General features: G+C 42.9%; 2 protein-coding genes across 13 annotated transcripts in view; one reads left to right on the top strand and one right to left on the bottom strand.

The window, feature by feature from the left end:
- The window catches only part of CARMIL1 (capping protein regulator and myosin 1 linker 1), a 468,543-nt gene that overhangs the window by 339,436 nt on the left and 103,373 nt on the right, over window positions 1-25,734 (bottom strand). For 11 of the 12 annotated variants that reach the window (XR_013533624.1, XR_013533622.1, XR_013533623.1 and 8 more), the window contains exons 1-2: window positions 10,585-11,161; window positions 6,141-6,238 (exon numbers count right to left, since the gene is read on the bottom strand). Coding sequence is in view for 5 of the 12 variants with exons in the window: in XM_078368162.1 (XP_078224288.1) it covers window positions 6,141-6,238; window positions 10,585-10,624 (138 nt within the window). In the remaining 7 variants the exon portion in view is untranslated. Of the gene's footprint in view, window positions 1-6,140; window positions 6,239-10,584; window positions 11,162-25,734 lie in introns of those variants that run through there. The other variant, XM_078368170.1, reaches the window with a different exon arrangement.
- Window positions 10,850-13,503, top strand: LOC103792217 (uncharacterized). Its single transcript, XM_054254752.2, has 2 exons — window positions 10,850-11,644; window positions 12,848-13,503. The coding sequence occupies exon 1, from the start codon at window positions 10,853-10,855 to the stop codon at window positions 11,615-11,617; it is 765 nt and encodes a 254-aa protein (XP_054110727.2). The 5' UTR covers window positions 10,850-10,852; the 3' UTR covers window positions 11,618-11,644; window positions 12,848-13,503.

The following is a 25,734-nucleotide window of genomic DNA, read 5'->3' as shown; positions in this document are numbered from 1 at the left end:
ATATGTTCAAGACTGTGAAAATAAGATGTTCTGTCTAAAGGCTACTATGCCTGGTACATAAATGAACCTATTAAATGCTGTATTTGCTGCAACAGCTTACTATAGAATGTTACTTACATACAATACCATACTTATTACCATGTTTACCATCGGAGTGTAATATAGGTAAAATTAACCTCGATTTTACTGGGTCCCCTGTTTAGTCTTCCCCATCCTTTAAACTGCTGTGAATTTTTTGTCATGACTTGAAAGCAAGCATAGAGAAACACTTTAAAGGCACCTGGGTTTTTTCCCATTCCAGAACTTGTGAGCAGTCATATTCGCTTTATATTCAGTCATGAACTCCTAAGCTGGCAGCTACAACCAAGAACCAAAAACCAGTGCATTCTGCTTCTTGTAAATGATCTCTGCTGATTAATTATAAGAAGCAAGGAAAACTAGAAAAAATCTTGTATTTGGATGGTTTCTATAAAGAAAGGACTATATTCTTGTACATGATTTTTCACCTTTGCTGTTTCTTTGAGCTGTCTAATGTGCCACACCATTATCTAAGGTATTTGTTTTCTGTAAGAATCATTTGAAAAGTATTCTTGTTACCAGAGTAGTTGTATTGTATTTCAAAATGAAAGATGATTTTTAAAAACCTGAGTGCTGACCTAAGATCCAGCTGTATGAACTCTACTCTGGAGGGAGGGGAGGGCGTCAGTGGAAGTTCTAAGACTTTCATTTTTTTGTGCCATGTAACATACATAAAAATAATTGTGCAATTCTGCTGTTTAAACAGGAACTATTGACTTCCTTGGCCCTAAATAAGAGCAGATATTTTAAGTTGATTACTTGATTGTAAATTAATCCAATCTTATTCTTTTTAATTTGGTTGAATGTTTTTCTTGTTAAATGATGTTTAAAAAATAAAAACTAGCACTTTGGGAGGCCGAGGGGGTGGATCACGAAGTCAAAAGATCAAGACCACCCTGGTCAACATGGTGAAACCCCACCTCTACTAAAAATACAAAAAATTAGCTGGCCACGGTGGTGGGCGCCTGTAGTCCCAGCTACTCAGGAGGCTGAGGCAGGAGAATTGCCTGAACCCAGGAGGCGGAGGTTGCAGTGAGCCGAGATCGCGCCATTGCACTCCAGCGTGGGTAACAAGAGTGAAACTCCGTCTCAAAAAAATAATAATAATAAAAATAAAAACTAGAAGTTATTGGCTTTAAAAATTAAAAATTAAAAAAAATGACTGGGCACGGTGGCTCACGCCTATAATCCCAGCACTTTGGGAGGCCAAGGTGGGTGGATCACAAGGTCAAGAGATTGAGACCATCCTGGTCAACAAGATAAAACCCCGTCTCTATTAAAAATACAAAAAAAAATTAGCTGGGCATGGTGGTATGCGCCTGTAGTCCCAGCTACTTGGGAGGCTGAGGCAGGAGAATTGCTTGAACCCAGAAGGCATAGGTTGCAGTGAGCTGAGATCACGCCATTGCACTCCAGCCTGAGTAACAGCAAAACTCTGTCTCAAAAAAAAAAAAATTTTTTTTTTAATTAAAAACATGGTCTAAAGGACCATTCCTCAGGAGAACACTCCTAACGATGATAACCTATTCAAGCCTGTTCTATCTTTTCTTAACTGTCCCAGGAGGCATCATCTCTGGCTTGTTCCTTCTTAGCCGATGGTCATTAGGGTCTCTGGCCAAGTAAGTTTGGAAAAGACTGAATACTTTATCCAATTCTTAGCAATTGCCAAATGCACAGGGATGTATTATGGCTCTGAAGAGTCATGCAGTAAAGAAGCTCATTTATCTTTAACACTCTGACTGCCAAATTTATTTGCTCCAGAACATCCAGCATTTCTCATTTCATTTCAGCAGAGCATACTTTAGGGATCTTGGATCCAGGCTATTGCCCACTAGTCTGCAAATTAGGTGTCACAAACTATGAATAAAGCTTCTTGGCCCGATGGTGAACTGACCTCAACTTGTCAGTGGAGGCAGTGGATAGCTGGGTTTCAGAAGCACTGGCATTTTCTGTACCATGGGGAAACAGAATGTTCCTCTTGCCTTGTCATTTGTTAGGTGTGCGCCTCATGCAGCCACTGTGCTATGCAGTATTTAAATAAATTTCACTTAATATGCAAAGCAACCATATACCAATAGATACTGTTACAGCATAGGTTTCATTAGAGAAAAAAACTGATTCTTAACATTGTCACAAAGTTGCTGAGCAGCAGTGTGAACCCAAAACCTGAGCCCTTAACCATTGAGCCCTAATATTTCATTATATGCAGGTGGCAAGAAGAGACCTGTTTGACCAGTTCCGTCTCTAGCACTTGGCTAGTTTCATAGATATTAGCTATTATGATCATGGCCAGTCTGAGTGTAGGGGTGTCTAGAACTAATGGAGCACAACTCACTATAGGTTTCTTTGCTCTTCCTCCACTCCCACTGCTTCACTCGACTAGCCTTCAAAAACAGTATTTAAAAAATATGAGCTATTATGATGATAGGAAGGAAGATGAAGATAAACCCTCTACAAAAGATAAGCTAAAAATAGTATAAAGCCTCAGAGTGTAAGAAGAAAGAAGCAAGTAACATACAGCACGCTCCCACTTTTATAAGAAGAAAAGGAGTGAACAGTGGACAATGGGGGTAGAAGAACAAAAGCACGACTGGAAAGAGTGTACTGTAGATATTCAGCTGATTCACTGTTAACCCATTTTAGGAGGCTGACCGTGAATTAAGTAATTAAATTTTTCTAAACGCAGAAACACAAAAATCCACAACTTCAAAGTTACTTCCTACATCTTCTTGCTCTAATTTGAAGCCTGTCAGAAAAAACCAGACCTTGAGTATTTCTATTAATAATTCCTGCCCACGCCAGTAAGTAACAGCCACAACGAGTTCCGGCCATGCTCCTAAAAACTGCTTAGGTTCCATATTTGCAGAGATAAATGCTTAAATTCAAATACATTTTTAATTCAGTTACAACTTTAATCAATTCCAGCTGTTAGATGAGCCTCAGAAAAACTTACAGTTAAGTACCAATCATAACTATTTTTAAATAGTGTTTATTTCATATTGGACATTTAAATTTGTCTTTGAAATTTTAACATGATAAATTGTACTCACAACAAGCGTTTGCTCTTAGTATCATAATAATTTCCATATCAAACAATACCAAGCCCCATTTTTTATTGTCATAGCAACCACTACTTGATATTTAAAATGTAGACAAGTTGATTCATCTTATAAAGTTACTACAACATTAAAAACTTACTTTCAATTTATAAAAAAGCAAATGAAAGAAACAGTATTTCTTCTCCACACTACCACTTGCAGAAAAATAACACCATCATGGTTGAACAACATCCCGCAAAATGTCAGGAAATTTCATCTTTACTGAAGCTACATAAAACAGAACAATGGCACCAAGCCCTTCTTCTATTGATAGCTTAATCATGTCGTTTACATAAGCACATTTTGTTGCAGGGCAAAGGCCACTCAAGCTTTCCCACCTCGGTGCCTTTACCATCTCAGACTTGTGCACACAGACAACACAGAAATAGAAGTCATCCATCACAAGCATAACCCTTACCAACAAGAGAAGACAGTCAAATACCCCGGGGTTAGATATCCATCACAAGTATAACCCTTACCAACAAGAGAAGACAGTCAAATACCCCAGGGTTAGATATCCATCACAAGCATAACCCTTACCAACAAGAGAAGACAGTCAAATACCCCGGGGTTAGATATCCATCACAAGCATAACCCTTACCAACAAGAGAAGACACTCAAATACCCCGGGGTTAGATATCCATCACAAGCATAACCCTTACCAACAAGAGAAGACAGTCAAATACCCCGGGGTTAGATATCCATCACAAGCATAACCCTTACCAACAAGAGAAGACAGTCAAATACCCCGGGGTTAGATATCCATCACAAGCATAACCCTTACCAACAAGAGAAGACACTCAAATACCCCGGGGTTAGATATCCATCACAAGCATAACCCTTACCAACAAGAGAAGACAGTCAAATACCCCGGGGTTAGATATCCATCACAAGCATAACCCTTACCAACAAGAGAAGACACTCAAATACCCCGGGGTTAGATATCCATCACAAGCATAACCCTTACCAACAAGAGAAGACAGTCAAATACCCCGGGGTTAGATATCCATCACAAGCATAACCCTTACCAACAAGAGAAGACAGTCAAATATCCCGGGGTTAGATATTTTAGAAGATTCTCAAGACAGATGTTATCAGAAAGACACTTCAAATTCTGTGGCAACATTAACTGAAGAAATGGAGCATTTAAAATATTTTTTTTCAGGCCAGACACGGTGGCTCACGCCTATAATCCCAGCATTTTGGGAGGCCGAGGCAGGCAGATCGCTTGAGTCCAGGAGTTTGAGACCAGCCTTGGCAATACAGAGAGACCCTGCCTCTACAAAAAATAAACAACTAGCTGGGCATGGTGGCTCACAGCCGCAGTCCCAACTACTCAGTAGGCTGAGGTGGGAGGATTGCTTGGGCCCAGGAGGTTGAGGCTGCAGTAAGCTGAGATTACAACACTGCACTCCAACCTGAGCAACAGACTGAGATCCTAACTCAAGAAAACTTTAAAAAATTAAAAAAGGATTCTCTTGGCCAGGCGTGGTGGCTCACACCTGTAATCCCAGCACTTTGGGAGACCAAGGTGGGCGGATCACTTGATGTCAGGAGTTTGAGACCAACCTGACCAAGATGGTGTAACTAAAAATGGTCTCTACTAAAAATACAAAAATGTAGCCGGGTGTGGTGGCAGGCACCTCTAATCCCAGCTACTTAGGAGACTGATGCCAAAGAATTTTTTGAACCCAGACAGCAGAGGATGCAGTGACACCACTGCACTCCAGCCTGGGAGAGTGAGACTCCATCTCAAAAAAAAAGAAAAGAACGATGGTAAAAAGTTAAACAGAATATTCTCTCCATCAAAATATTCTTTCCACCTAAGCTTAGATTTACATTTGCCACAATCTCTGCCTAGAAACCATTAAATACCACAAAACGTTTTTCACCTCTCTAAAGATCTGACTCCATCACCGACACCTCTCTAAGAGGTTTGTGCAGCGGGGCCCAATCCCTCAGCCCTCCAGCATCTCCTCTCAAAAACCGGAGGGAACCCCAAGTCCAATCACAACACTAGCAGATACTGCCTTCAGCAAGAGTTTCCCGCCAAAGCACCAACACCCTACATAAAATTACAATGTTTTGTTAGCTCATCACCCCTTAGATGGACTCACATGTAACAGCTGAGAAAATCTAAATAAATCATTAAACCAACCTGAGACGAACCTTTAACCTCCTTCAGAAGACTTAATGAATAAAGTCATAGGATCAGCCACCACTTGTTAACAATTTCCAGTTTACATCAAGCTTCCAAGATTGTGAAAACAGGCTCTAGGAGATTATCTAAATATAGGCGACAATTACAACTTTGAGAAATACAATCTAAAAGCCTTTGATCTTTAAAATTTAAATTACCTTATTTTTAACTTTTGACAAAGAAATATCCCAATTAGGCCGGGCACGGTGGCTCACGCCTGTAATCCCAGCACTTTGGGAGGCCGAGGCGGGTGGATCACGAGGGCAAGATATCGAGGTCATCCTGGTCAACATGGTGAAACCCCGTCTCTACTAAAAATACAAAAAATTAGCTGGGCATGGTGGCACGTGCCTGTAATCCCAGCTACTCAGGAGGCTGAGGCAGGAGAATTGCCTGAACCCAGGAGGCGGAGGTTGCGGTGAGCCGAGATCGCGCCATTGCACTCCAGCCTGGGTAACAAGAGCGAAACTCCGTCTCAAAAAAAAAAAGAAAGAAAGAAAGAAAGGAAAGAAAGGAAAGAAAGAAAGAGAGAGAGAGAGGGAGAGAGAAAGAAAGAAAGAAAGAAAGAAAGAAAGAAAGAAAGAAAGAAAGAAAGAAAGAAAGAAAGAAATCCCAATTAACCTAAGACAAAATGGTCATCAGAACGTTGGAACAACATATAAAACACAGAACTAATGCTGCATGAAAATGAAGTAATTTAAACAATGAACAGAAAAGATGCCTTCATTTCCAAACATTTTAATAGAAATAAAAGTAAGACATACCAGCACTCTGTTTTCAACTTTGTCTCCCTTAACTTCCAACTTTACTTTCTTCTTCACTGAAATTTTTATCCTTCTGCCAATAACATCCTTTATGCTTTCTGGAAAAAAAGAAATAGTTTCATTATACTATTAGAAAAAAAAGCATTGGGGAGGAGTAATCAATTGATATGGAAGAGTATATTTGGTTGCTGTTACTGTTTTTTTCTTTATGAAACAGAGTCTCACGCTGTCACCCAGGCTGGAGTGCAGTGGTGAGATCTCAGCTCAGTGCAACCTCCTCGTCCCGGGTTCAAGTGATTCTTCTGCCTCAGCTTTCCTAACAGCTGGGACTACAGGGAAGTACCACTGTGCCTAACCAATTTTTTGCATTTATTAGAAACGGGGTTTCACCATGTTGGTCAGGCAGGTCTTGAACTCCTAACCTCAAGTGATCCACCTGCCAGAGCCTCAAGATTACAAGCATGAGTCACTGTGCCCAGGCGTTTGTCTTTTTTCACGTGCTTTAACTTCTGATGGTAATCAGCCATTAAGTATTTAATGGACACCTCCTTTGTACCCTTGTACCTTGTACTGTGCGGTGAGGTGCTGAGGCATACGTAAAAGCCTGACATAACACCAGCCCACTGAAGGCATAACATAACCTTGTTTGGAAAATAAGATACATATACAAGAAAACACAAAAAAACAGCAAGCAGCGAAGCTGGGCAGTATGATGAAGCACTACACTGAAGGCAGAGCACAACAGGAATTCACAAACTCCCTCTGCCCTTGGCTGGTTACCTCTGGTGCCCAGCAGCCTCTGGGTTCACCACAGTGCCATACAAACATTAGCATTCTCTTTGAGTAAGTCTTGACATGATGGTTGGGGAATATGGCAAAACAAAACACAACAGAACTGGGCCAGGCATGCTGGCTCACGTCTATAATCCCGGCAGTTTGGGAGGCTGAGGCAGGTGGATCACTTGAGGCTAGGAGTTCGAGACTAGCCTGGCCAACATGGAGAAACCCTGTGTCTACTAAAAATACAAAAAAAGAAACTGACCAGGTGTGGTGTACATGGTTGTAATCCCCACTAGTTGGGAGGCTAGAGCACTAACACTGCTTGATCCCAGGAGGCAGAGGTTGCAGTGAGCTTAGATTGTGTCACTGCACTCCACCCTGGGTGACAGAGTGAGACTCTCTCAAAATCAAACTCATTATCTCCTACTCTAGACACTAATGATGCTGGAAATGGCTTATCTCTAACTCGTCCTCTTAGACAGGAAGTCAGTCTCCTATAATCTACCCCCGTACAGCTCCTGACCACCTGGGCCTCTAAGCCATCAGCTCACTGTCACCTCCATGACCACAGTGACTCTTCCAAAACCGTGAGACTCATCATGTTTCTCCCAGTCTAGGAATTGCAGTCATTTTTAAATAAACCCAAAACTCATAGCATGTCATTCAAGGCCTTTCACATTTTTGTTTCATTGTCATTTCTCAGCACATACCCAAAGATCAAATTACCTCTAACATCTTCATCTTGTATACCCTAGGATTGTGTATCTATTATTCTCTTTCCTGGGATGCCCTTTCCCTCTTGTCCTCCTGGTTATGTTCTACTTATCCTCCAAAATACAGTCCCCTCCTCTATAGCTCCCAAACCTCTGTATTCTGTATTCCAATCATTTTGGTCTATTCACACGTTCAACAAATGAAGGTACGTAGGAGTATCTCTTGCGTGCCAGGTACTCTAGGAGATGCTAGCTAGAGATGGTCCTTGCTTTTCACAGGAGTTTGCAATCTAGTGGAAGTCACAGAGAGATGTCATTAAACAAATTCAGACACAATGCAGAGGATAATGAATTTGGAAGCATACGAAGCTTTCAGGGAGGAGGGGATCCCTGAGCTAAATCCTGAGGGCATAGGAAATAAGACCAGTGGTTTCCAAAGTGCAGTGTACAATACAGTCCATTGAGATGAAAGGAGAAAATAGGATTTTCACTTCTACTTACAATGTGTTTCGGTTGTGTCTCAGATTATAGACACTAAATGCAGCATGCAGTTTAACATCTATGTTTATTAAAGAGTAATCAAAACTTTCTTCTTGGGAATGCCATTGAGAAAGTTTAGGGCCACTGAGGTAAGAGTGAAGAAGGGGAGAAAAAGACAGTGTGTACACATAAAGGACTGCATAGACCTGAGAAAGCACAGCCTGCTCAAGCACCAGCAAGGAGATGGAATGTCTGGGGCAAGGGCACATGTGGAAGAGCTCACTACACTTCAAGTTCTTTACACAGCTCCTATCTTATCAGAACTCAAAACAAGCACAGGCTACTCCTCCCTCCCTAAAAAAGAGTTGTGGGAAATGGGCATCTGAAATTGACTTAAGAACATACAGGCACATGGAAAACCGTCTATGCGAAGATCTAAATAACTACCTCTAAGCAGTAATAGGAGTGACGTATATTTTTCTTATTCTTCTCTGCATTTAAGTTTTTCACGAAAAGTCTGTAACGCTTTTTATATATCTTGAGGGAATCTTAAGGGAATATAGAAGTTTCCGTGTGGTCACCATTTTGAATTGATCAAAGCAGAATTTTTGTGAGCATTTGAAATTAGAGAGGACAACAGGTGCAGGCATTTATTCTATCCCAGACTAACTTGACTACTGAAAGACCCAGAAAAATCATATCGGGCATAATACGTCACTCTGTTGTGAGATATATGACATAGGCAATACTTAATTAAAAACAAAACTTCCACTTCAAGATAAAGGTCAAATTCAACTTTTAAAATATACAAACTATTCCTTTTGAGAATCATGAATACAAAACAGACACCTTATTTCCATCCCGCCCTTCACTCTTTCTCTTGGTTCTAAGTAATTACCTACACTTTCCATTTCCAGACTCAAGGACAAGTCCTTACATAAAAATCTGCCACCCGCTTTAGCCATCCTTATCCCCCAGCCAGGAAGGTCCTTGCCTAAACTCATTCTCAGGACTTCCGGCGGCCTTTACTTAGGGTGTTGGAGAGGTCTCAGCCTCCCAGAACCGATGAGTCACTCACTCCAGCAAAGGCTGCTACTTTTATCTCAGGAACAGACTCCACAAGGTTGGGGAGAGAAGGGGGCTTGGTGGATGTTGATGGGGATGGGTGTGTGTGTGTGGTGTGTGTGCGTGTGCGGGAGTGTGTGCGCGAGCGCGTCTGTGAACAACTTCATACTATAAATTCTGGTAAAAGGTCAGGTTTGTCTGTCTGTAATTCAGCAGAAGTAGAGGCTTCCATACAAACCTAGCAACAGCCTCTTTACATTAAGTTTTACCTGCTGAGTTAACAGTCACCGACGGAAGGGCATACACAAATTCCTCCAAAGTATTATTAGCTAAAAGGAACAGAGGCGCCAATTCCACAAAGGGAGATGAACGAGTGCTCAGAACTTCCTCTTGTTGTCAGCACCGATGAAACATCATCTTTGTGAGCAGTATGCTGTGCAGTGGGCCAAGAATGGTACAGTAGGGAATATAGGTCACTAGGGCTCAAAACACATCTGCACACGGACACACACACCTTGTTACAATGTAACATGCTACACACATACACGTGCTTAAACGCTAGGTTTTTCAGAACACTCTCCCATCCTATTTCAGCTCTGCCATTTTAACCCTCCAGATAATTAAGTAAAACCTCAAGACTTAACCAGCCCTGCCCCCACCACCAAAAAGTAATAATAATAACCCTTAAGGGACTCAAACAATGGGTCACCTTTCACGGGGTACCACACACAGGTTCCCTAAGAGATCCCCCGTAAGGAAAATCGGTAGGTTAATCATTATTAAAATAAAGCTTTTATCATTAACCCTCAATTTCCTGGCCCGAGTCTGCGTCAGACCCGTAACCCTTTGGCTCCCAGCTGGCTACAACAAGCCACGCCTTGCCAGGCCCATTTTACCAGACTGGCGCCCACTTCCCCCAGTCCGCGTGTCGGAGGATCACCTCCCGCGGGGCATTTTCAGGAAGATGCCTGACACGTGCCGGAGATGACCTACTATGCGCTCGCCAGCTGTCCTTCCCTTAAGCTTTCCCGGACTTTCCCGAGTTTGGGGCAATAGGCCGGGCGCTGTAAAGGGCTCCCTTCGCTAGCAGAACTCCCAATTGTAAGGTGCCCGCCCCCTTCTTTCGCCAACCGGGATCCCCGCGTCTGGGCAGGAGGAGGTGCCTAGGGCTCACAGCCGAGACCCCCCTCGGAGGACTCCCGATTCCTCCCCGACGCCTTCCCTCGCTGCACTTGGCTCTAGAGGCGATCGGAAAGGAACAAAGTTCCCGGCGCCCCCAGTGACCCTGCCCAACACCACTCCGCCCTAAGGGGCGACTTCTCGGGACCTGCGGGAAGGTGGGAAGGGAGGCGGAGGTGAGGAGTTCGCAGAGGAAGATGGAAAATCAACCACCGCTGGAATCTTACCTATCAACTCCCTGGGAACATCAGAGCTCTCCTCGGTCATGGTTGCCCTCTAGGCGCAGGGCGTATTGCAGGTCCAACTCTGATGTACGGCCCTCTGCCCTTCTCCGGACTCCTCAATGTTTTGAGAGAGGCAGATGCAGCTTGCAAATGGAAGCGGGCAAGAAAAGGGGGGAGGAGATACAATTTTGCCGCGCGCCCCCCGCCCCACAAAAAAAAAAAAAAAAAAAAAAGAGTTGCAAATGCCAGGCGGATTTGCTGCTGCTGCTACATGACGCCTTCTCGCAGTTCCCGGCGGCGCAATGAGGAGCGCACGGGATCACGGGCGGGCTCGGGGCGTGGGGCGGCTGCGGCGCCGGCTCCACCTCCCGGCTCGCAGGTTCCCGGCCGGGCTTGGCCGGCACAGCTCCCGCCCAGTCTCCGCGCCGCACCTACCGCCCTAGGTGAAAGTGGGAGGCGTGGAGAGGGCGGGGAGAGCGGCGCGCGGCGGGGGAGGACGCTTTCCTTGCGTTCTCGCCGGGATCCGGCTGGGCTAGGGCAGCTCCGGCCCTTCTCCTCCTTCTCCTCCTCCTCCTTCTCCTCCTCCTCCTCCTTCTCCTCCTCCTGCGTTTCCTCCTCACCTCGCGAGAGCCAGCCTCCGGAGCCCGGGCGGGCGGTCCCCGGCGCGGGGCGCACCCCCAGGAGAGACGCTGCGCGGTGCTGCGGTGGCGGCGGCGGGCACCGCGCCCCTCCTCGCAGCCTCCCTCCCAAACCGCAAAAGCCCTGTGTGATATGGGGCGAGCGAGCGGAGCGCGCGAGAGAGCCCGGGAGCCATCTGCTGGCTGCGAGGGAGGAGATCTGGCAGAGCCGCGCTTCCCGAGTCCTAGTCCCCACCTCGGGGCGGGCCGAGGGACGCAGAGCACGGGAGACTGCAGTGCTGCAGAGCCGTCTGCACGGAAGCCGGTTCTTTCTGAGACCTCTCACGCACGTTTTCTTTTTCAACCCTCCCGGTGACATGTCATTTCATCAGCGCTCTTCTTCATTTTGGGCGAGCTAGACGAAACCTGTGAACACTAATCATATGGTGAGAAAACACTTGTGTGTGGGTTCAGCTTTTGCTCTGCAGCCGCGGTTCACAATCTCAGACGTTCCAATTGAGAACGCCTTGGAAAATGCCTTTCACTCGAAAAGATCTCTTTTATCCTCGGCACATATTCGGGAAGCTGAACTTGAATCACTGAGAGCTAACTAAGCCTGCGGATAGGTCTGATTCCTACCTGGGCCCAAAGTCCCTGTGACTTCCCTGAGCTTTATCCCCGGAGGCCAAGAACACTTTGTGCCTCAATCGCGGATTTTTAGCCTAGGGCTGGGAATGTCCTAAACTGTCAGGTTCTGCTTTGAAAGCACAGAAAGGAAGGAAAGGAAAGGGAATCCCAAACACGTGTCAATCTAATTTTACACACTGCTATTGACCTTGGATCCCCTAGAATCACCTTCAGCCCCACAGCCGGGCCTTACCACTAAGGATTTGCCAATCTGGCCACTTCCCACCCTCCTTACCTCTCCCACCCTCCACTTTATTACCGCCAGATTCTCTGTTTCCTTCCTCCTTCCTCTTAAGGTTGCCTGATGCTCATCTGTGTTTTCAAACCCGTCCCAGTATCTACCTTCTTCGTGAATATTTTCCAGGGATTTTCAGATCACTGTGATCCCTAAGCCTCTAGAATATATATTGCCCAAAACACAGTTCTAAGCCCGTCCATACAGTGTCTTGTTTCATTACTTGTGTATTTGTCTAGTTTTACTAACGCTTGCATTGTCCCCTTAGTTTGGATTTTTCTGCCCAGCCACACTGTAGGTGAGTTGAAAGCATAAATTTATATTAGACTTTTGAACCCCTTCAACAGCCTAGTGCAAAGTAGGTGTTCAATAAACATTTGCTAACTGATTTTAGAGCTTTGGACCTCAGGCCTCCAACCATTTGTTTCAAAAGTGGGCAATTTCTTGAAGCTAGACATTTCCTTGATGCATTAAATATCTTTTTTCTGCAATAAATGGAAATTAACATCTCAAAACTGTCTTTCATTCAACGGTGTGTGTTAAAGAGGGCTTCTCTGGCACATCCCAGTGAAGTTTCAGAAATACTCTGAAGTTTCTAAACCATGTGATTACTTGTGAAAATAAGAACAAAAGATTTTTTTTTTCCCTGGGGCCTGGGTGATGGAAAGAATAAAGGAAAGGCTGTACGGCAGTTCTGTAACTCAGTACTCTTTGGCTTCTCTTAAAGGAGGCTGGGGTTTCAGTAAAAGAATCATTTTCACTGCTACAGGATCCTGGCTGGCTCCTGCATCTCTGAAGTGAATTAAAATGAATCTCCTATCACGACACTGAAAAAATGACTGACTGATTTTGGAAATCAAAGTAATTTACTTCTCGGTTGCAAAACTCAAATGTGTTTCAGAAGAGCAAGCAGAGAACTCCAAGGAGCACTGTTTATAAAGTGGTAAAGCCAACAAACAGGAAACATCCCCAGCCCGGTCAAACCATGGTGCCAGCTTAGAGAATGCAGTGTGCATTCTGAAATGTGTGCTTGTGGACTTATTCTGTATACCTCTCCAACTGCCCCCAAAACAACCTTTTCTCGCTCTACCATCCCTCCAACTTCCTTAAATTCATCCCTGCTTATATAGTCTCGAATAAAATAGTGATCAAGCCGCTACATGAAACTGATTGGCATTACATAAGTAATTAGCCATAGCTTCATCTAAGTGACTATTTACATGTGGCTGTGTTTAAACCACACAACTAGCATGCTTTATCTGAAAGCTGTCAGTAAGAGAAAACTTTCAGAAAATCCCTACTGCATTTGAATCTGTAAAATGTTAAACATAGTGGCAATACATTTAAGATACACTGAGTGGCAATGTTACTTTGAAAAGTTATCCGTGGATTTTTATCTTTAATTCATTAGCATATATTCACATCTATATAGTAAATTTTGTAATGCATTAAGATCAGAAAACACTCTCTGAATGAAAAGTTTGCAGAATATACTGTCTCTAAAATGACCCAACATACTATCATTAAACTTATATCATATAATGATTAAACCCGTGAAGACAAAGCAAACAAAAAAGATAAGAAGAATCAGCATTGTAACAAAAAACCTCACAAACATACTTAGGTCACTTTCTGATCCTGTCTACTGCATTGAGAACTGGTATAAAATGGAAAGGGATTCAGAAATGTGGAACCCACCAGCATTTGACTCCCCAAGTAATGATTTTAAGACTAACCTCCCACCCCTAGTAACCATTGGTGAAGGGGCCCTCTTAAGAAAGTGTATTTTTGGCCCGGCACAGTAGCTCATGCCTATAATCCCAGCACTTTGGGAGGTCGAGGCGGGTGGATCACGAGAACAAGAGATCGAGACCATCCTGGTCAACAAGGTGAAACCCCATCTCTACTAAAAATACAAAAATTAGCTGGGCATGCTGGTGTGCACCTGTATTCCCAGCTACTCGGGAGGCTGAGGGAGGAGAATTGCTTGAACCCAGAAGGCGGAGGTTGTGGTGAGCCGAGATCGCGCCATTGCACTCCAGCCTGGGTAACAAAAGCAAAACTCCGTCTCAAAAAAAAGTGTATTTTTCAACTTGGTTAATAAAGATCATTCAGGAGAGCATACAACGTGAACTAAGCTTGAAAACACCTCTAAAAAAACTTAGTTTATCTCTGACTGAAAGACAATAGAAGGTAAATGGCTATCAAACAACACTCCTTTAAGCTATTTACAAATGGGCTAGCCTGTAATCCCAGCACTTTGCGGGGGAGGCAGGCGGATCACCTGAGATCAGGAGACCAACATGGAGAAACCCCATCTCTATTCATCTCTATTAAAAATACAAAGTTAGCAGGGCATGTTGGCGCAAGCTTGTAATCCCAGCTACTCTGGAGAACTCAGGAGGCAGAGGTTGCAGTGAGCCAAGATCACACCATTGCACTCCAGCTTGGGCAACAAGAGCAAAATTCCATTTCAAAAAATTGAAAAAGTATTTACAAATGAAATTGTATGATACCTAATATTTGCTTGAAAATAGCCCACGGGGATGTTGTGGGGTGGAGAGCATTGAGTGGGGAAATAGATGAGATCAGAGTGGCCCTCTGTGGATTTTTGTTGCAGCTGGATATCAGATACATGGGAATTCATTGCTTTCACTTTCACATGTGTTTGAAATGTTTCACAACAATAATAAAACAGAATGAATCCTTAATACATATGACTGAACAAAAAGGAGGAAAATCTCAGTAATTCAGAACACATCTGTTTGAATGTGCCGTAATGAGAGCTCATAGTTTTCAATGGTATGCCATCTTCAGAACATTTGAACACTTCAATAGATAACATATTGTCTTGATTCAAAGAAACATTTTCTCATTTTAAAGTTAATGAAATCTGAATGCATTTTATAATTGGTATAGACAATTTAAAAATCATGGTTCTCACACCCCATCCCCAACACAAATGCAAAATATATTACAAAATCCATGATGCATCTGAAAATAAGTCACCTATAACAAGTGAGGAAATAAGGGTTTGACATATCTGAACTACCCAGTGACTCCTTGGGTAAAAAGTGTAGTTACTATATCTTTATCACAATGAGGAAGTAAGTTCACGTTTGTGGAGTGACTTGCCCAAAGTCAGAACTTTAAGAGTCAAAGACTGAACTTGGAATTTGAGATTTCCAGGTAAATGTTCATTTTACTATAGTTTTGGTTTCATTTGGTTTGGTTTGAGACAGAGCCTTGCTCCGTCGCCCAGGCTGGAGTGCAGTGGCACATTCTCGGCTCACTGCAACTTCTGCCTCCCGGGTTCAAGCGATTCTCCTGCCTCAGCCTCACAAGTAGAATAGCAGGGACTACAGGCGCATGCCACCCACACCCAGCTAATTTTTGTATTTTTAGTAGAGACAGGCTTTCACCATGTTGGCCAGGCTGGTCTCAAACTTCTGACTTCAAGTGTTCTACCCGCTTTGACCTCCCAAAGTGCTGGGATTACAGGCATGAGATACCATGCTCAGCCCATTTTACTATAGTTTTTATGCTGTTCTGCAGGCTCCTACGCTCGGTACCCTTGGAAGCATACAGGTGACCAGGGTTTGGCCTCACTGGCCCACAAGGAGCTCCTTCTCTAGGAGGATGATCAAGATGAGCCTTGACTGCCCTGCAACTAGCCCAGTGCCAGCCACATAGTAGGTGAGGGAAAACGCCTTTGGAAGGCTCAATTGAGCCAAGCCCTTTCATATGATATGGTATGTATGGCCTGGTATGTTATGTCTTCATTCTCATTGGTTTCAAAGAACATCTTTATTTCTGCCTTCATTTCATTATTTATCCAGTCTGTGTCTTTTGAGTGGGACATTTAGCCCATTTATACTTAAGGTTAATATTGTTAGGAAGAAAAGAGAGAAGAATCAAATCAATGCAATAAAAAAATGATAAAAGAAAAATCACCATCAATTCCGCAGAAATACAAACTACCATTAGAAAATACTATGAACACCTCTATGGAAATAAACCAGTTAATCTAGAAGAAATGGATAAATTCCTGGACACTTACACCCTCCCAAGACTAAACCAGGAAGAAGTCGAATCCCTGATTAGGAATGGTACCATTCCTTCTAAAACTATTCTAAACAATACAAAAAGAGAAACTCCTCCCTAACTCATTTTATGAGACCAACATCATCCTGATACCAAAACCTGGCAGATACACAACAAACAAAGAAGATTTCAGGCCAATATCTATTATGAACATTGTTGCAAACATCTTCAATAAAATATTAGCAAATCAAATCCAAGAGCACAACAACAAGCTTACCCACTGCAATCAAGTCAGCTTCATCCCTGGAATGCAAGGCTGGTTCAACATATGCAAATCCATAAATGTAATCCATCACATAAACAGAACCAAAGACAAAAACACATGATCATCTCAATAGATGCAGAGAAGGCCTTTGACAAAATTCAACAGCGCTTTATGCTAAAAACTCTCAGTAAACTAGGTATTGATGGAACGTATCTCAAAATAATTAAAGCTATTTATGACAGACCCACAGCCAATATCATACTGAATGGGCAAAAATTGGAAGCATTCCCTTTGAAATCTGGCACTAGACAAGGATGCCCTCTCTCACCACTCCTATTCAATATAGTGCTGGAAGTTCTAGCCAGAGCAATCAGGCAAGAAAAAGAAATAAAGCGTACTCAGTAAAGGAAAAGAGGAAGACAAAATGTCTCTATTTGCAGATGACATGATTGTATATTTAGAAGACCTCTTTGTCTCAGCCCAAAATCTCCTTAAGCTGATAAGCAACTTCAGCAAAGTCTCAGGATACAAAATCAGTGTGCAAAAATTGCTGGCATTCCTATATACCAACACCAGGGAAGCAGAAACCCAAACTATGCGTGAACTCCCATTCACAATTACTACTAAGAGAATAAAATACCTAGGAATACAACTAACAAAGGATGTGAAGGACCTCTTTAAGGAGAACTACAAACCACTGCTCAAAGAAATAAGAGAGAACATGAACAAATGGAAAAACATTCCATACTGATGGTTAGGAAGAATCTGAAAATGGCCATACTGCCCAAAGTGATTTATAGATTCAGTGCTATCGCCATCAAGCTACAATTGATTTTCTTCACAGAATTGGAAAAATAAAAAACACCTTAAACTTCATATGGAACCAAAAAAGAGCCTGCATAGGCAAGACAATCCTAAGCAAAAAAAAAAACAACAACAATAGCTGGAAACATCATGCTACCTGACTTCAAACTATACTACAAGGCTACAGTAATCAAAAACAGCATGGTACTGGTACCAAAACAGAGATATAGATCAATGGAACACAACGGAGGCCTCAGAAATAATGCCACACAGCTACAACCATCTGATCTTTCACAGACCTGATAAAAACTAGCAATAGGGAAAGGATTCCCTGTTAAATAAATGGTGTTGGGAAATTGGCTAGCCATATGCAGAAAGCTGAAACTGGATCCCTCCTTAACACCTGATACAAAAATTAACTACAGATGAATTAAAGATTTAAACATAAGATGTTACACCATAAAAACTCTAGACAAAAACCTAGGCAATACCATTCAGGACAGAGGCATGGGCAAGGGCTTCATGACTAAAGCATCAAAAGCAATGGCAACAAAAGCCAAAATAGACAAATGGGGTCTAATTAAACTTAAGAGCTTCTGCATAGCAAAAGAAACATCATTAGAGTGAACCAGCAACCAAGAGAATGGGTAAAAAATATTGCAATCTACCCATCTGACAAAGGGCTAATATCCACAATCTACAAGGAACTTAAACTAATTCACAGGAATAAAATAAGCAACCCCATCAAAAAGTGGGCAGAGGATATGAACAGACACTTTTCAAAAGAAGACATTTATGAGGCCAACAAACATGAAAAATGCTCATCATCACTGGTCATTAGAGAAATGCAAACCAAAACCACACGAGATACCACCTCACACCAGTTAGAATGGCGATCATTAAAAAATCAGGAGGAAGGGAACGGATCCAAGATGGCCGATCGCTAACATCCCGGGATTGCAGCTCTCAGGGAAGGCACGGAGAACTAGAGGACGCCACACTTTCAGACAAATTCTGGTCGCTCACGGAGCAGAAGATCCCCAGTGGAGGAAACACAAGGGTGGCCAGCGCGACTCTCATGGCCTGCGCAGCGGTTCCGCACCTCGGCGCGGCAGCTCTAGGAGCAGAGTAAACAGGTTCGGAGGACCGGCCTGGGCCCCCAGCAGGACACCAGAGCCCGGCTCAGCGGCTGTGACAGCACCTCGGCACAGGAGCGCTCAGCGCAGAGTAAACGGGACCGGTTCCCCTTCTGACCAAGGTTTGGAGCCCCGGGAAGGCAGAGTCGCCTACTGCGGACACAAGAAGGAAGCCAGACAGGAGAATCCTGGGCAGAAAAGCACCATCAGTTTTAACGCTGCTGCTCTGGCCCTGGGAACTAACAACCTGGACGCCCACTCAAGAGACCTAATCTGAAAGTTGGTAAATTCAAAGACGGCAGGAGGATAAATTTACAATGACGGGAAGAAACCAGCGTAAAAAAGCTGAGAATACTCAAAGTCAGAACGCCTCTCCCTCTAAAGATGATCGCAGCTCCACATCAACAATGGAACAAGGCTTGATGGAGAAGCAGCGCATCCCAATGACAGAATCACTCTTCAAGGAATGGATAATAAGAAACTTCTGTGAGTTAAAAGAACACACTGTAGCCCAATGTAAAAAAACTAGGAACTTTGAAAAAAGGTTTGATGAAATCCTATTGAGAATAGACAACTTAGAGAGGAGTATGAGTGAATTAATGGAACTGAAGAATACAATACAGGAACTCCGAGAAGTATGCACAGGTTTAAACACTCGAATTGTTCAAGCAGAAGAAGGGATATCAGAGGTCAAAGTCCAACTTAATGAAATAAAACGTGAAGAAAAGATTAGAGAAAAAAGGATAAAAAGGAATGAGCAAAGTCTCCAATAAATGTGGGACTATGTGAAAAGACCAAATTTACGTTTGATAGGTGTACCTGAATGCGACTGAGAGAATGAATCCAAGCTGGAAAATACCCTTCAGGATATTATTCAGGAAAATTTTCCTAAACTAGCAAAGCAGGTCAATATTCAGCACCAGGTAATACAGAGAACACCACAAAGATATTCCTCAAGAAGAGCAACTCCAAGGCACATAATCGTTAGATTCAACAGGGTTGAAACGAAGGAGAAAATACTAAGGGCAGCCAGAGAGAAAGGTCATGTTACCCACAAAGGCAAGCCTATCAGACTTACAGCAGATCTCTCGGCAGAAACTCTACAGGCCAGAAGAGAGTGGGGGCCAATATTCAACATCCTCAAAGAACAGAACCTTCAGCCCAGAATTTCATATCCAGCCAAACTAAGCTTCACAACTGAAGGAAAAATAAAATCTTTTATGAACAATCAAGAACTCAGAGATTTTATTACCACCAGGCCTGCTTTACAAGAGCTTCTGAAAGAAGCATTACACACAGAAAGAAACAACCAGTATTAGCCTTTCTAAAAATACACCAAAAAGTAAAGAGCACCAACATAAAGAAGAATTTACACCAACGAATGGATAAAACAGCCAGTTAACATCAAATGGCAGTAACCCTAAATTTAAATTGACTAAATCCCCCAATCAAAAGACACAGCCAAAACCCAACAGCAGGTTACATCCAGACCTGTTTCACATGCAAGGATACACAAAGACTCAAAACAAAGGGATGGAGAAAGATTCACCAACCAAATGGAGAGCAAAAATAAAAAATAAATAAATAAAAAGCAGGAGTTGCAATTCTTGTATCGGATAAAATAGATTTTAAAGCAACAAAGATATAGTGGTAAAAGCATCAATGCAACAACAAGAGCTAATGATCCTAACACCCAGATACATAGAGACTTAGATTCAATGAGACAGAAAATTAATAAGGATATCAAGGACTCGAACTCAGATCCAGAACAAGTAAACTTAATAAATATTTATAGAGCTCTCCACTTCAAATACACAAAATATACATTCTTGTCAATACCACATCACACCTACCCATAGGTTTAAATGAAACATTGATTGGCCATTATTAATACCCAATTTTTTTCAGAATAAAGCAATATTTCCATTTACTCTCCCTCTTTCTCTTCTTCTTTCTTCCACTCCTTTACTTATTTTTTTTTCTTTCCTTCTCTCAAAAAAAAGAAAAAAAAGAAATCAACTTGTAAACCTCTAGATCCAGGTCGGCAATGTCTCTCTCATTGCTTGATTTCCTTCCTTCCCTTCCCTCCCTCCCTCCCCCCTTCCTCTGTTCCTTCCTTCCTTCATCCCTGCCTTCCTCCCTACTGTCCTCCTTCCCTCCCTTCCTGCCTTCCTCCCAAAAAAAAAAAAAAAAAAAATCAGGAGGCAAAAGATGCTAAGAGGATGTGGAGAAATAGGAACACTTTTACACTGTTGGTGGGAGTGTAAATTAGTTCAAACATTGTGGAGAACACTGTGGCGATTCCTCAAGGATCTGGAAATAGAAATGAAATACCATTTGACCCAGCAATCCCATTACTGGGTATACACCTAAAGGATTATAAATCATTCTATTGTAAAGACACATGCACACATATGTTTATTACAGCACTGTTCACAATAACAAAGACTTGGAATCAGCCAAAATGCCCATCAATGATAGACTGAATAAAGAAAATGTGGCACATATTTTAGGGCTACATAGAATACTATGCAGCCCTAAAAAACGATGAGTTCATGTCCTTTGCAGGGACATAAAACTGGAAACCATCATTCTCAGCAAACTGACACCAGAACAGAAAACCAAACACCACATGTTCTCATTTACAAGTGGGTGTTGAAAAATGAGAACACACGGACACAAGGAGAGGAACATCACACGCCAGGGCCTGTTGGGGTGTGGGGGCATAGGGGAGGGAATGGCAGGGCGTGGGGTTCAGGGGAGGGATAGCATTAGTAGAAATACCTAATGTAGATGATGGGGTGATGGATGCTGCTAACCACCATGGCATGTGTATACCTATGTAACAAACCTGCACATTGTGCACATGTACCCCAGAACTTAAAGTATGATCAAAGAAAAAGAAAGAAATTCATAGGAGGAGGAGAGAAGAAGCACTAAAATATGGCAAGGTTCTTAATAAATTGACTCGGCAAATATGAGGTGAACACTTAGTATTTGCTAGAGGTTTTCATAGTAAATAATGTGGCCACTTCATGTAACCCTCATGGAGCAGTCTAGAGAAAAAAGAGAGCAAGACCAAGATAAAAAATTAGAAACACCTTGTTGTTGTTGCTGTTATTTGAGACAGAGTCTTGCTCCGTCACCAGGCTGGAGTGCAGTGGCACGATCTTGGCTCACTGCAACATCCGCCTCTTGGGTTTAAGTGATTATCCTGCCTCAGCCTCCCGAGTAGCTGGGACTATAGGCGCTTGCCACCACCCCTGGCTAATTTTGTATTTTTAGTAGAGATGGGGTTTCAACATGTTGGCCAGGATGGTCTCAACCTCTTGACCTCGTGATCCTCCTGCCTTGGCCTCCCAAAGTTCTGGGATCACAGGCGTGAGCCACCATGCCCGGCCACAACATCTTTTATAACTGAATCATGAAAATGACATACCATCACTTCTGTTCTATTTTACTGGACACATGGATCAACCCAGGTCAGTGAAGGAAGGTGACACACAAGAATGTGAATACCAAGAGCTGGGGATCATTGAGGACCATTTAGAGAACAGCTAAAGTAGAGAGAAAAAGAGAGAGAGAAATAAAATGGCTAATGGCTAATGTAGAGAAAGTATAGGATCAATCATTAGAGTAGCTGGGAATCAGGAAGGTAAGATGTCAACTTAGGAAATAAAGAAAAAAATATTTCAAGAAGGGAGAAAGGGTTAACAGTGCCCTGTGTGCTCCGAAGTCAAGTTTGATAAAGATAATCATGCATTACTCGAACTTAGTAATAAAGGAGGTATTGTTTTCTGTGGAAAGATACATTTTAGTAGAATGACAGAGAAGATAAAGTGCAGTGGGTTAAAGCGTGTTTAGGAGATGGGAACGATGAAAGGAAAAAGGGAATACAGATGATTCTAGAACTTTGGGGATGACAGAAAGGCAGAGAAGCAGCTAAAGACCTGCATGGAAGATTTTCTGTTAACCTTGGAAGATTTAATCTTTACATTATTTCTGCCACTTTCTAATGAGAGGAGAATAAACCATGCATCAAGTCTCTAACATAGATTTTAGATTTAATAATACTGTATCAATATTATTACTCACTCATTACTTGTAAGGAGGGTACCACATGATGCAAAACGGTAATAGGGACACTGCCTGGGTGGGAAGCATATGGAAACTCTCTGTGCTCTCTGCTTGATTTTTCTGTAGACCTAAAACTATTCTTAAGAAGGAAGACTGCTCTTCCTCTCAGTCCCATATTTAACACAATTTGGAAAAGGCGAGTCCAGGCTCAAAAGAGAAGCACATGATCCAAAGGGACCAGGGCACTTGAGCAAGCTGTTTCCTGCGGTTCTGAGCTTTGTAACTACAGGCAAGAGTTTCGGAGAACTTTTTGAAAAATGGCACACACTCACAGACTGCGTGATAATGAGAAACTCCCAAACAACACGTTCCAGAGGCTTTGGTTTTGTGACTTACTCTTGTATTGAAGAGGTGAATACAGCAATGTGTGCTCAACCACACGAGGCTGACCGGTGCGCACTGGAGCCAAAGAGAGCGGTTTCTAGAAAAGATTCTATAAAGCCTGAGGCCCTTCTAACCATGAAGGAAACCTTTGCGATATTAAGGAAGATAGAGAAGAATATAATTTGAGACAGTACTTTGAAAAGTATGGCAAGGCCAGGCCAGGTGCAGTGCCTCATGTTTATAATTCTAAAAGCTTTGGGAGGCCAAGGTGGGTGGATTGCTTGAGCCCAGGAGTTTGGGGCCAGAGTGGGAAACAGTGAAATCCCATCTCTACAAAAAAAAAAAAAAAAAAAAGCAAAAATTAGCCGCACATAGTGGCACGTGCCTGTGGTCCCAGGTAGTTGGGAGGCTGAGGTGGGGGGATTACTTCAGCCCGGGAGGTAGAGGGGACAATGAACAAAGATTACAGCACTACACTCCAGGCTGGGTGACAGAGTCACACCCTGACTCAAGAAAAGAAGGAAAAGAGAGAGACAGAAAGAGAGAGGAAGGAAGGAAGGAAGGAAGGAAGGAAGGAAGGAAGGAAGGAAGGAAGGAAGGAAGGAAGGAAGAAAAAAAAGTATGGCACTACTGAAACCATAGCTGTTAGGAAAGACAGGCAGAGTGGAAAAAAGAGGGGATTTGCTTTTTTAAAATTTACTTTTATCTATTTTTTATTTTGAGACAGAATCTTGCTTTGTCAACCAGGCTGGAGTATAGTGGCCTGATCATAGCTCACTGCAGCCTCAACCTCATGGGGTCAAGTAATCCTCCCACCTCAGCCTTCCAAGTATATGGGAGCAAAGACATGTGCCATTACACCCAGCTGATTTTTAAATTTTTTGGTAGAGATGGGGTCTCCTTATGTTACTCAGGCTGGTCTTAAACTCCAGAAATCAAGCAAGCGATCCTCCCGCCTTGGCCCCTGAAGTGTGTGGGAGGCATGAGCCACTGCAAGTCCACCTGGACTTGCCAAGACGTCCTAGGATCATAATACAGTTGATACATGTATAATTGTCACAGAGGACTCTGGATGCAGCGGAGGTCCTTTGGCTGTGGTGAAAACTTTGGTGGAAAAGAAACTATGGCGGTAGAGGTGGTGGCAGTAGAGGTAGTTGCGGAGGAGGTGATGGTGAATATGATGGATTTGAGAGTGATGGTGGCAGCTATGGTGGTGGTCCTGGTACAGCGCAATAGGGGCTGTGGTGGACCAGGACATGAGAAAACCAAGGTGGTGGATACAGCGGCGTTGGTGGAGGACGCAATGGTTGCAATGAAGGAGGACATTTTGACGATGGTAACTGCTGGTGGTGGGAGCTGTAATGATTCTGGAAATTATAGTGGACAACAGCAATCAAATTATGGACCCATGAAAGCAGGCTTTCTGGGTGGAAGAAGCTCAGGCAGTACCTATGGTGGTGGTTATGGATCTGATGGTAGAAGTGACGGATATGATAGCAGAAGGTTCTAATAACAGCCAAAAAGGGCTTCAGTTCCTAGTAGGAGAGAGAGTGAGGAGTTACCGGGAAAGCAGCAGGATACTTCGAGACAGGCGTCCCAAATGCATTAGAGAAACTGGAAAAATCTGCCATAGAAGGAACAATGATCCATAGCTGGAAAAGTTACCGTGGCTTAAACAGAAAACCCTTATTGTTCAGGACTGTCATAGCCACAGTTTGCAAAAAGTACAGCTGTTGATTAATGCAATATACATTCCTGAGGTCTTTTATCTGTTGTAACTTTTTCTTTCTCTTTTCATTACATCAGGTACATGGCCCTGTAAATTGTGGTAGCAGTACCAGGGATAAAGAATTAAAGCCTGGGCACAGTGGCTGACACCTGTAAGCTCAGCACTTTGGGAGGCCCATGTGGGCGGATCACAAGGTCAGGAGATTGAGACCATCCTGGACAACATGGTGAAACCCCATCTCTACTGAAAATACAAAAATTAGCCGGGTGTGTGGGCACGTGCCTGTAGTCCCAGCTATTGGGGAGGCTGAGGCAGGAGAATCACTGGAACCCGTGAGGGAGAGGTTGCAGTGAGCTGAAATTGCGCCACTGCCTTCAGTACGGTGACAAAGCAAGACTCTGTCTTAAAAAAAAAAAAGATAATAATAGTTTGGGAGTTTTTAACTTTTCAAAAAAAAAGAAAACTAATAATTTATATAAAAATGCATAAAGCCAGAAGGACAAAGAAAATAGGAGATGGTAGTGGACAAGAAAATTCAACATTTTTTAACAGAGAAAGCTAATAGATGAATGGTAGCTGACTTAGCAGACTAGTGAAAGATAAACTCTAACCCTCCAGGGAGAGAGGGAAGAAAAAGCAAGCTAATTTCTATATCAGAATCCAAGAAAAATGTCAGGAACTAGATATGCAAGTTCTCTCTAAATGTGGAAGTACAGAATGAAGGGGGATTGGGAAAGACTTTCAAACTGTAACACTCCATAGATTCCCTCCCCTACCTCACACAGTCAGTCTACCGCACCCCCTGCACAGCTGCCTCTGATGGGAAGTTAACTCTTTGGAGAGGTTAAACCAAAAAAGACCTAGTCTTGGAACAGCAGAGGGTGAAAGTGAGAAGCCATACCATATGGAAAGGGAAAAATTCCTAAATATAAATCCTCAAAAATTCTTTCTCTGTTTAGTTATCAGAAGTCTAGCAGCAGGGTTTATAATCCCAGTCAGAGAATCGGAGAATTCCTATCCTATGTTATTAATCATCTTTAAATGAAAAACCTATGAGATACTGACCTATGGGGACTGGCCAATGAATAGGTGAAGTCCCCACCTGTCCCCCTCAATTGAGACCCACCAGTTGACAAGCCTTGCCCATTCATGTAAGCTTCAGATCAGCTTTCTTT

This window comes from Callithrix jacchus, chromosome 4, assembly GCF_049354715.1.
Source record: "Callithrix jacchus isolate 240 chromosome 4, calJac240_pri, whole genome shotgun sequence".
Lineage (NCBI taxonomy): Eukaryota > Metazoa > Chordata > Mammalia > Primates > Cebidae > Callithrix > Callithrix jacchus.
Note: the sequence above shows the minus strand (reverse complement) of the source record. Positions and strands in the feature narration are given on the sequence as shown.

Coding starts and splice junctions, on each gene's coding strand:
- LOC103792217 (XM_054254752.2), top strand. CDS start 10,853: ATGACGCCTTCTCGCAGTTCCCGGCGGCGCAATGAGGAGCGCACGGGA.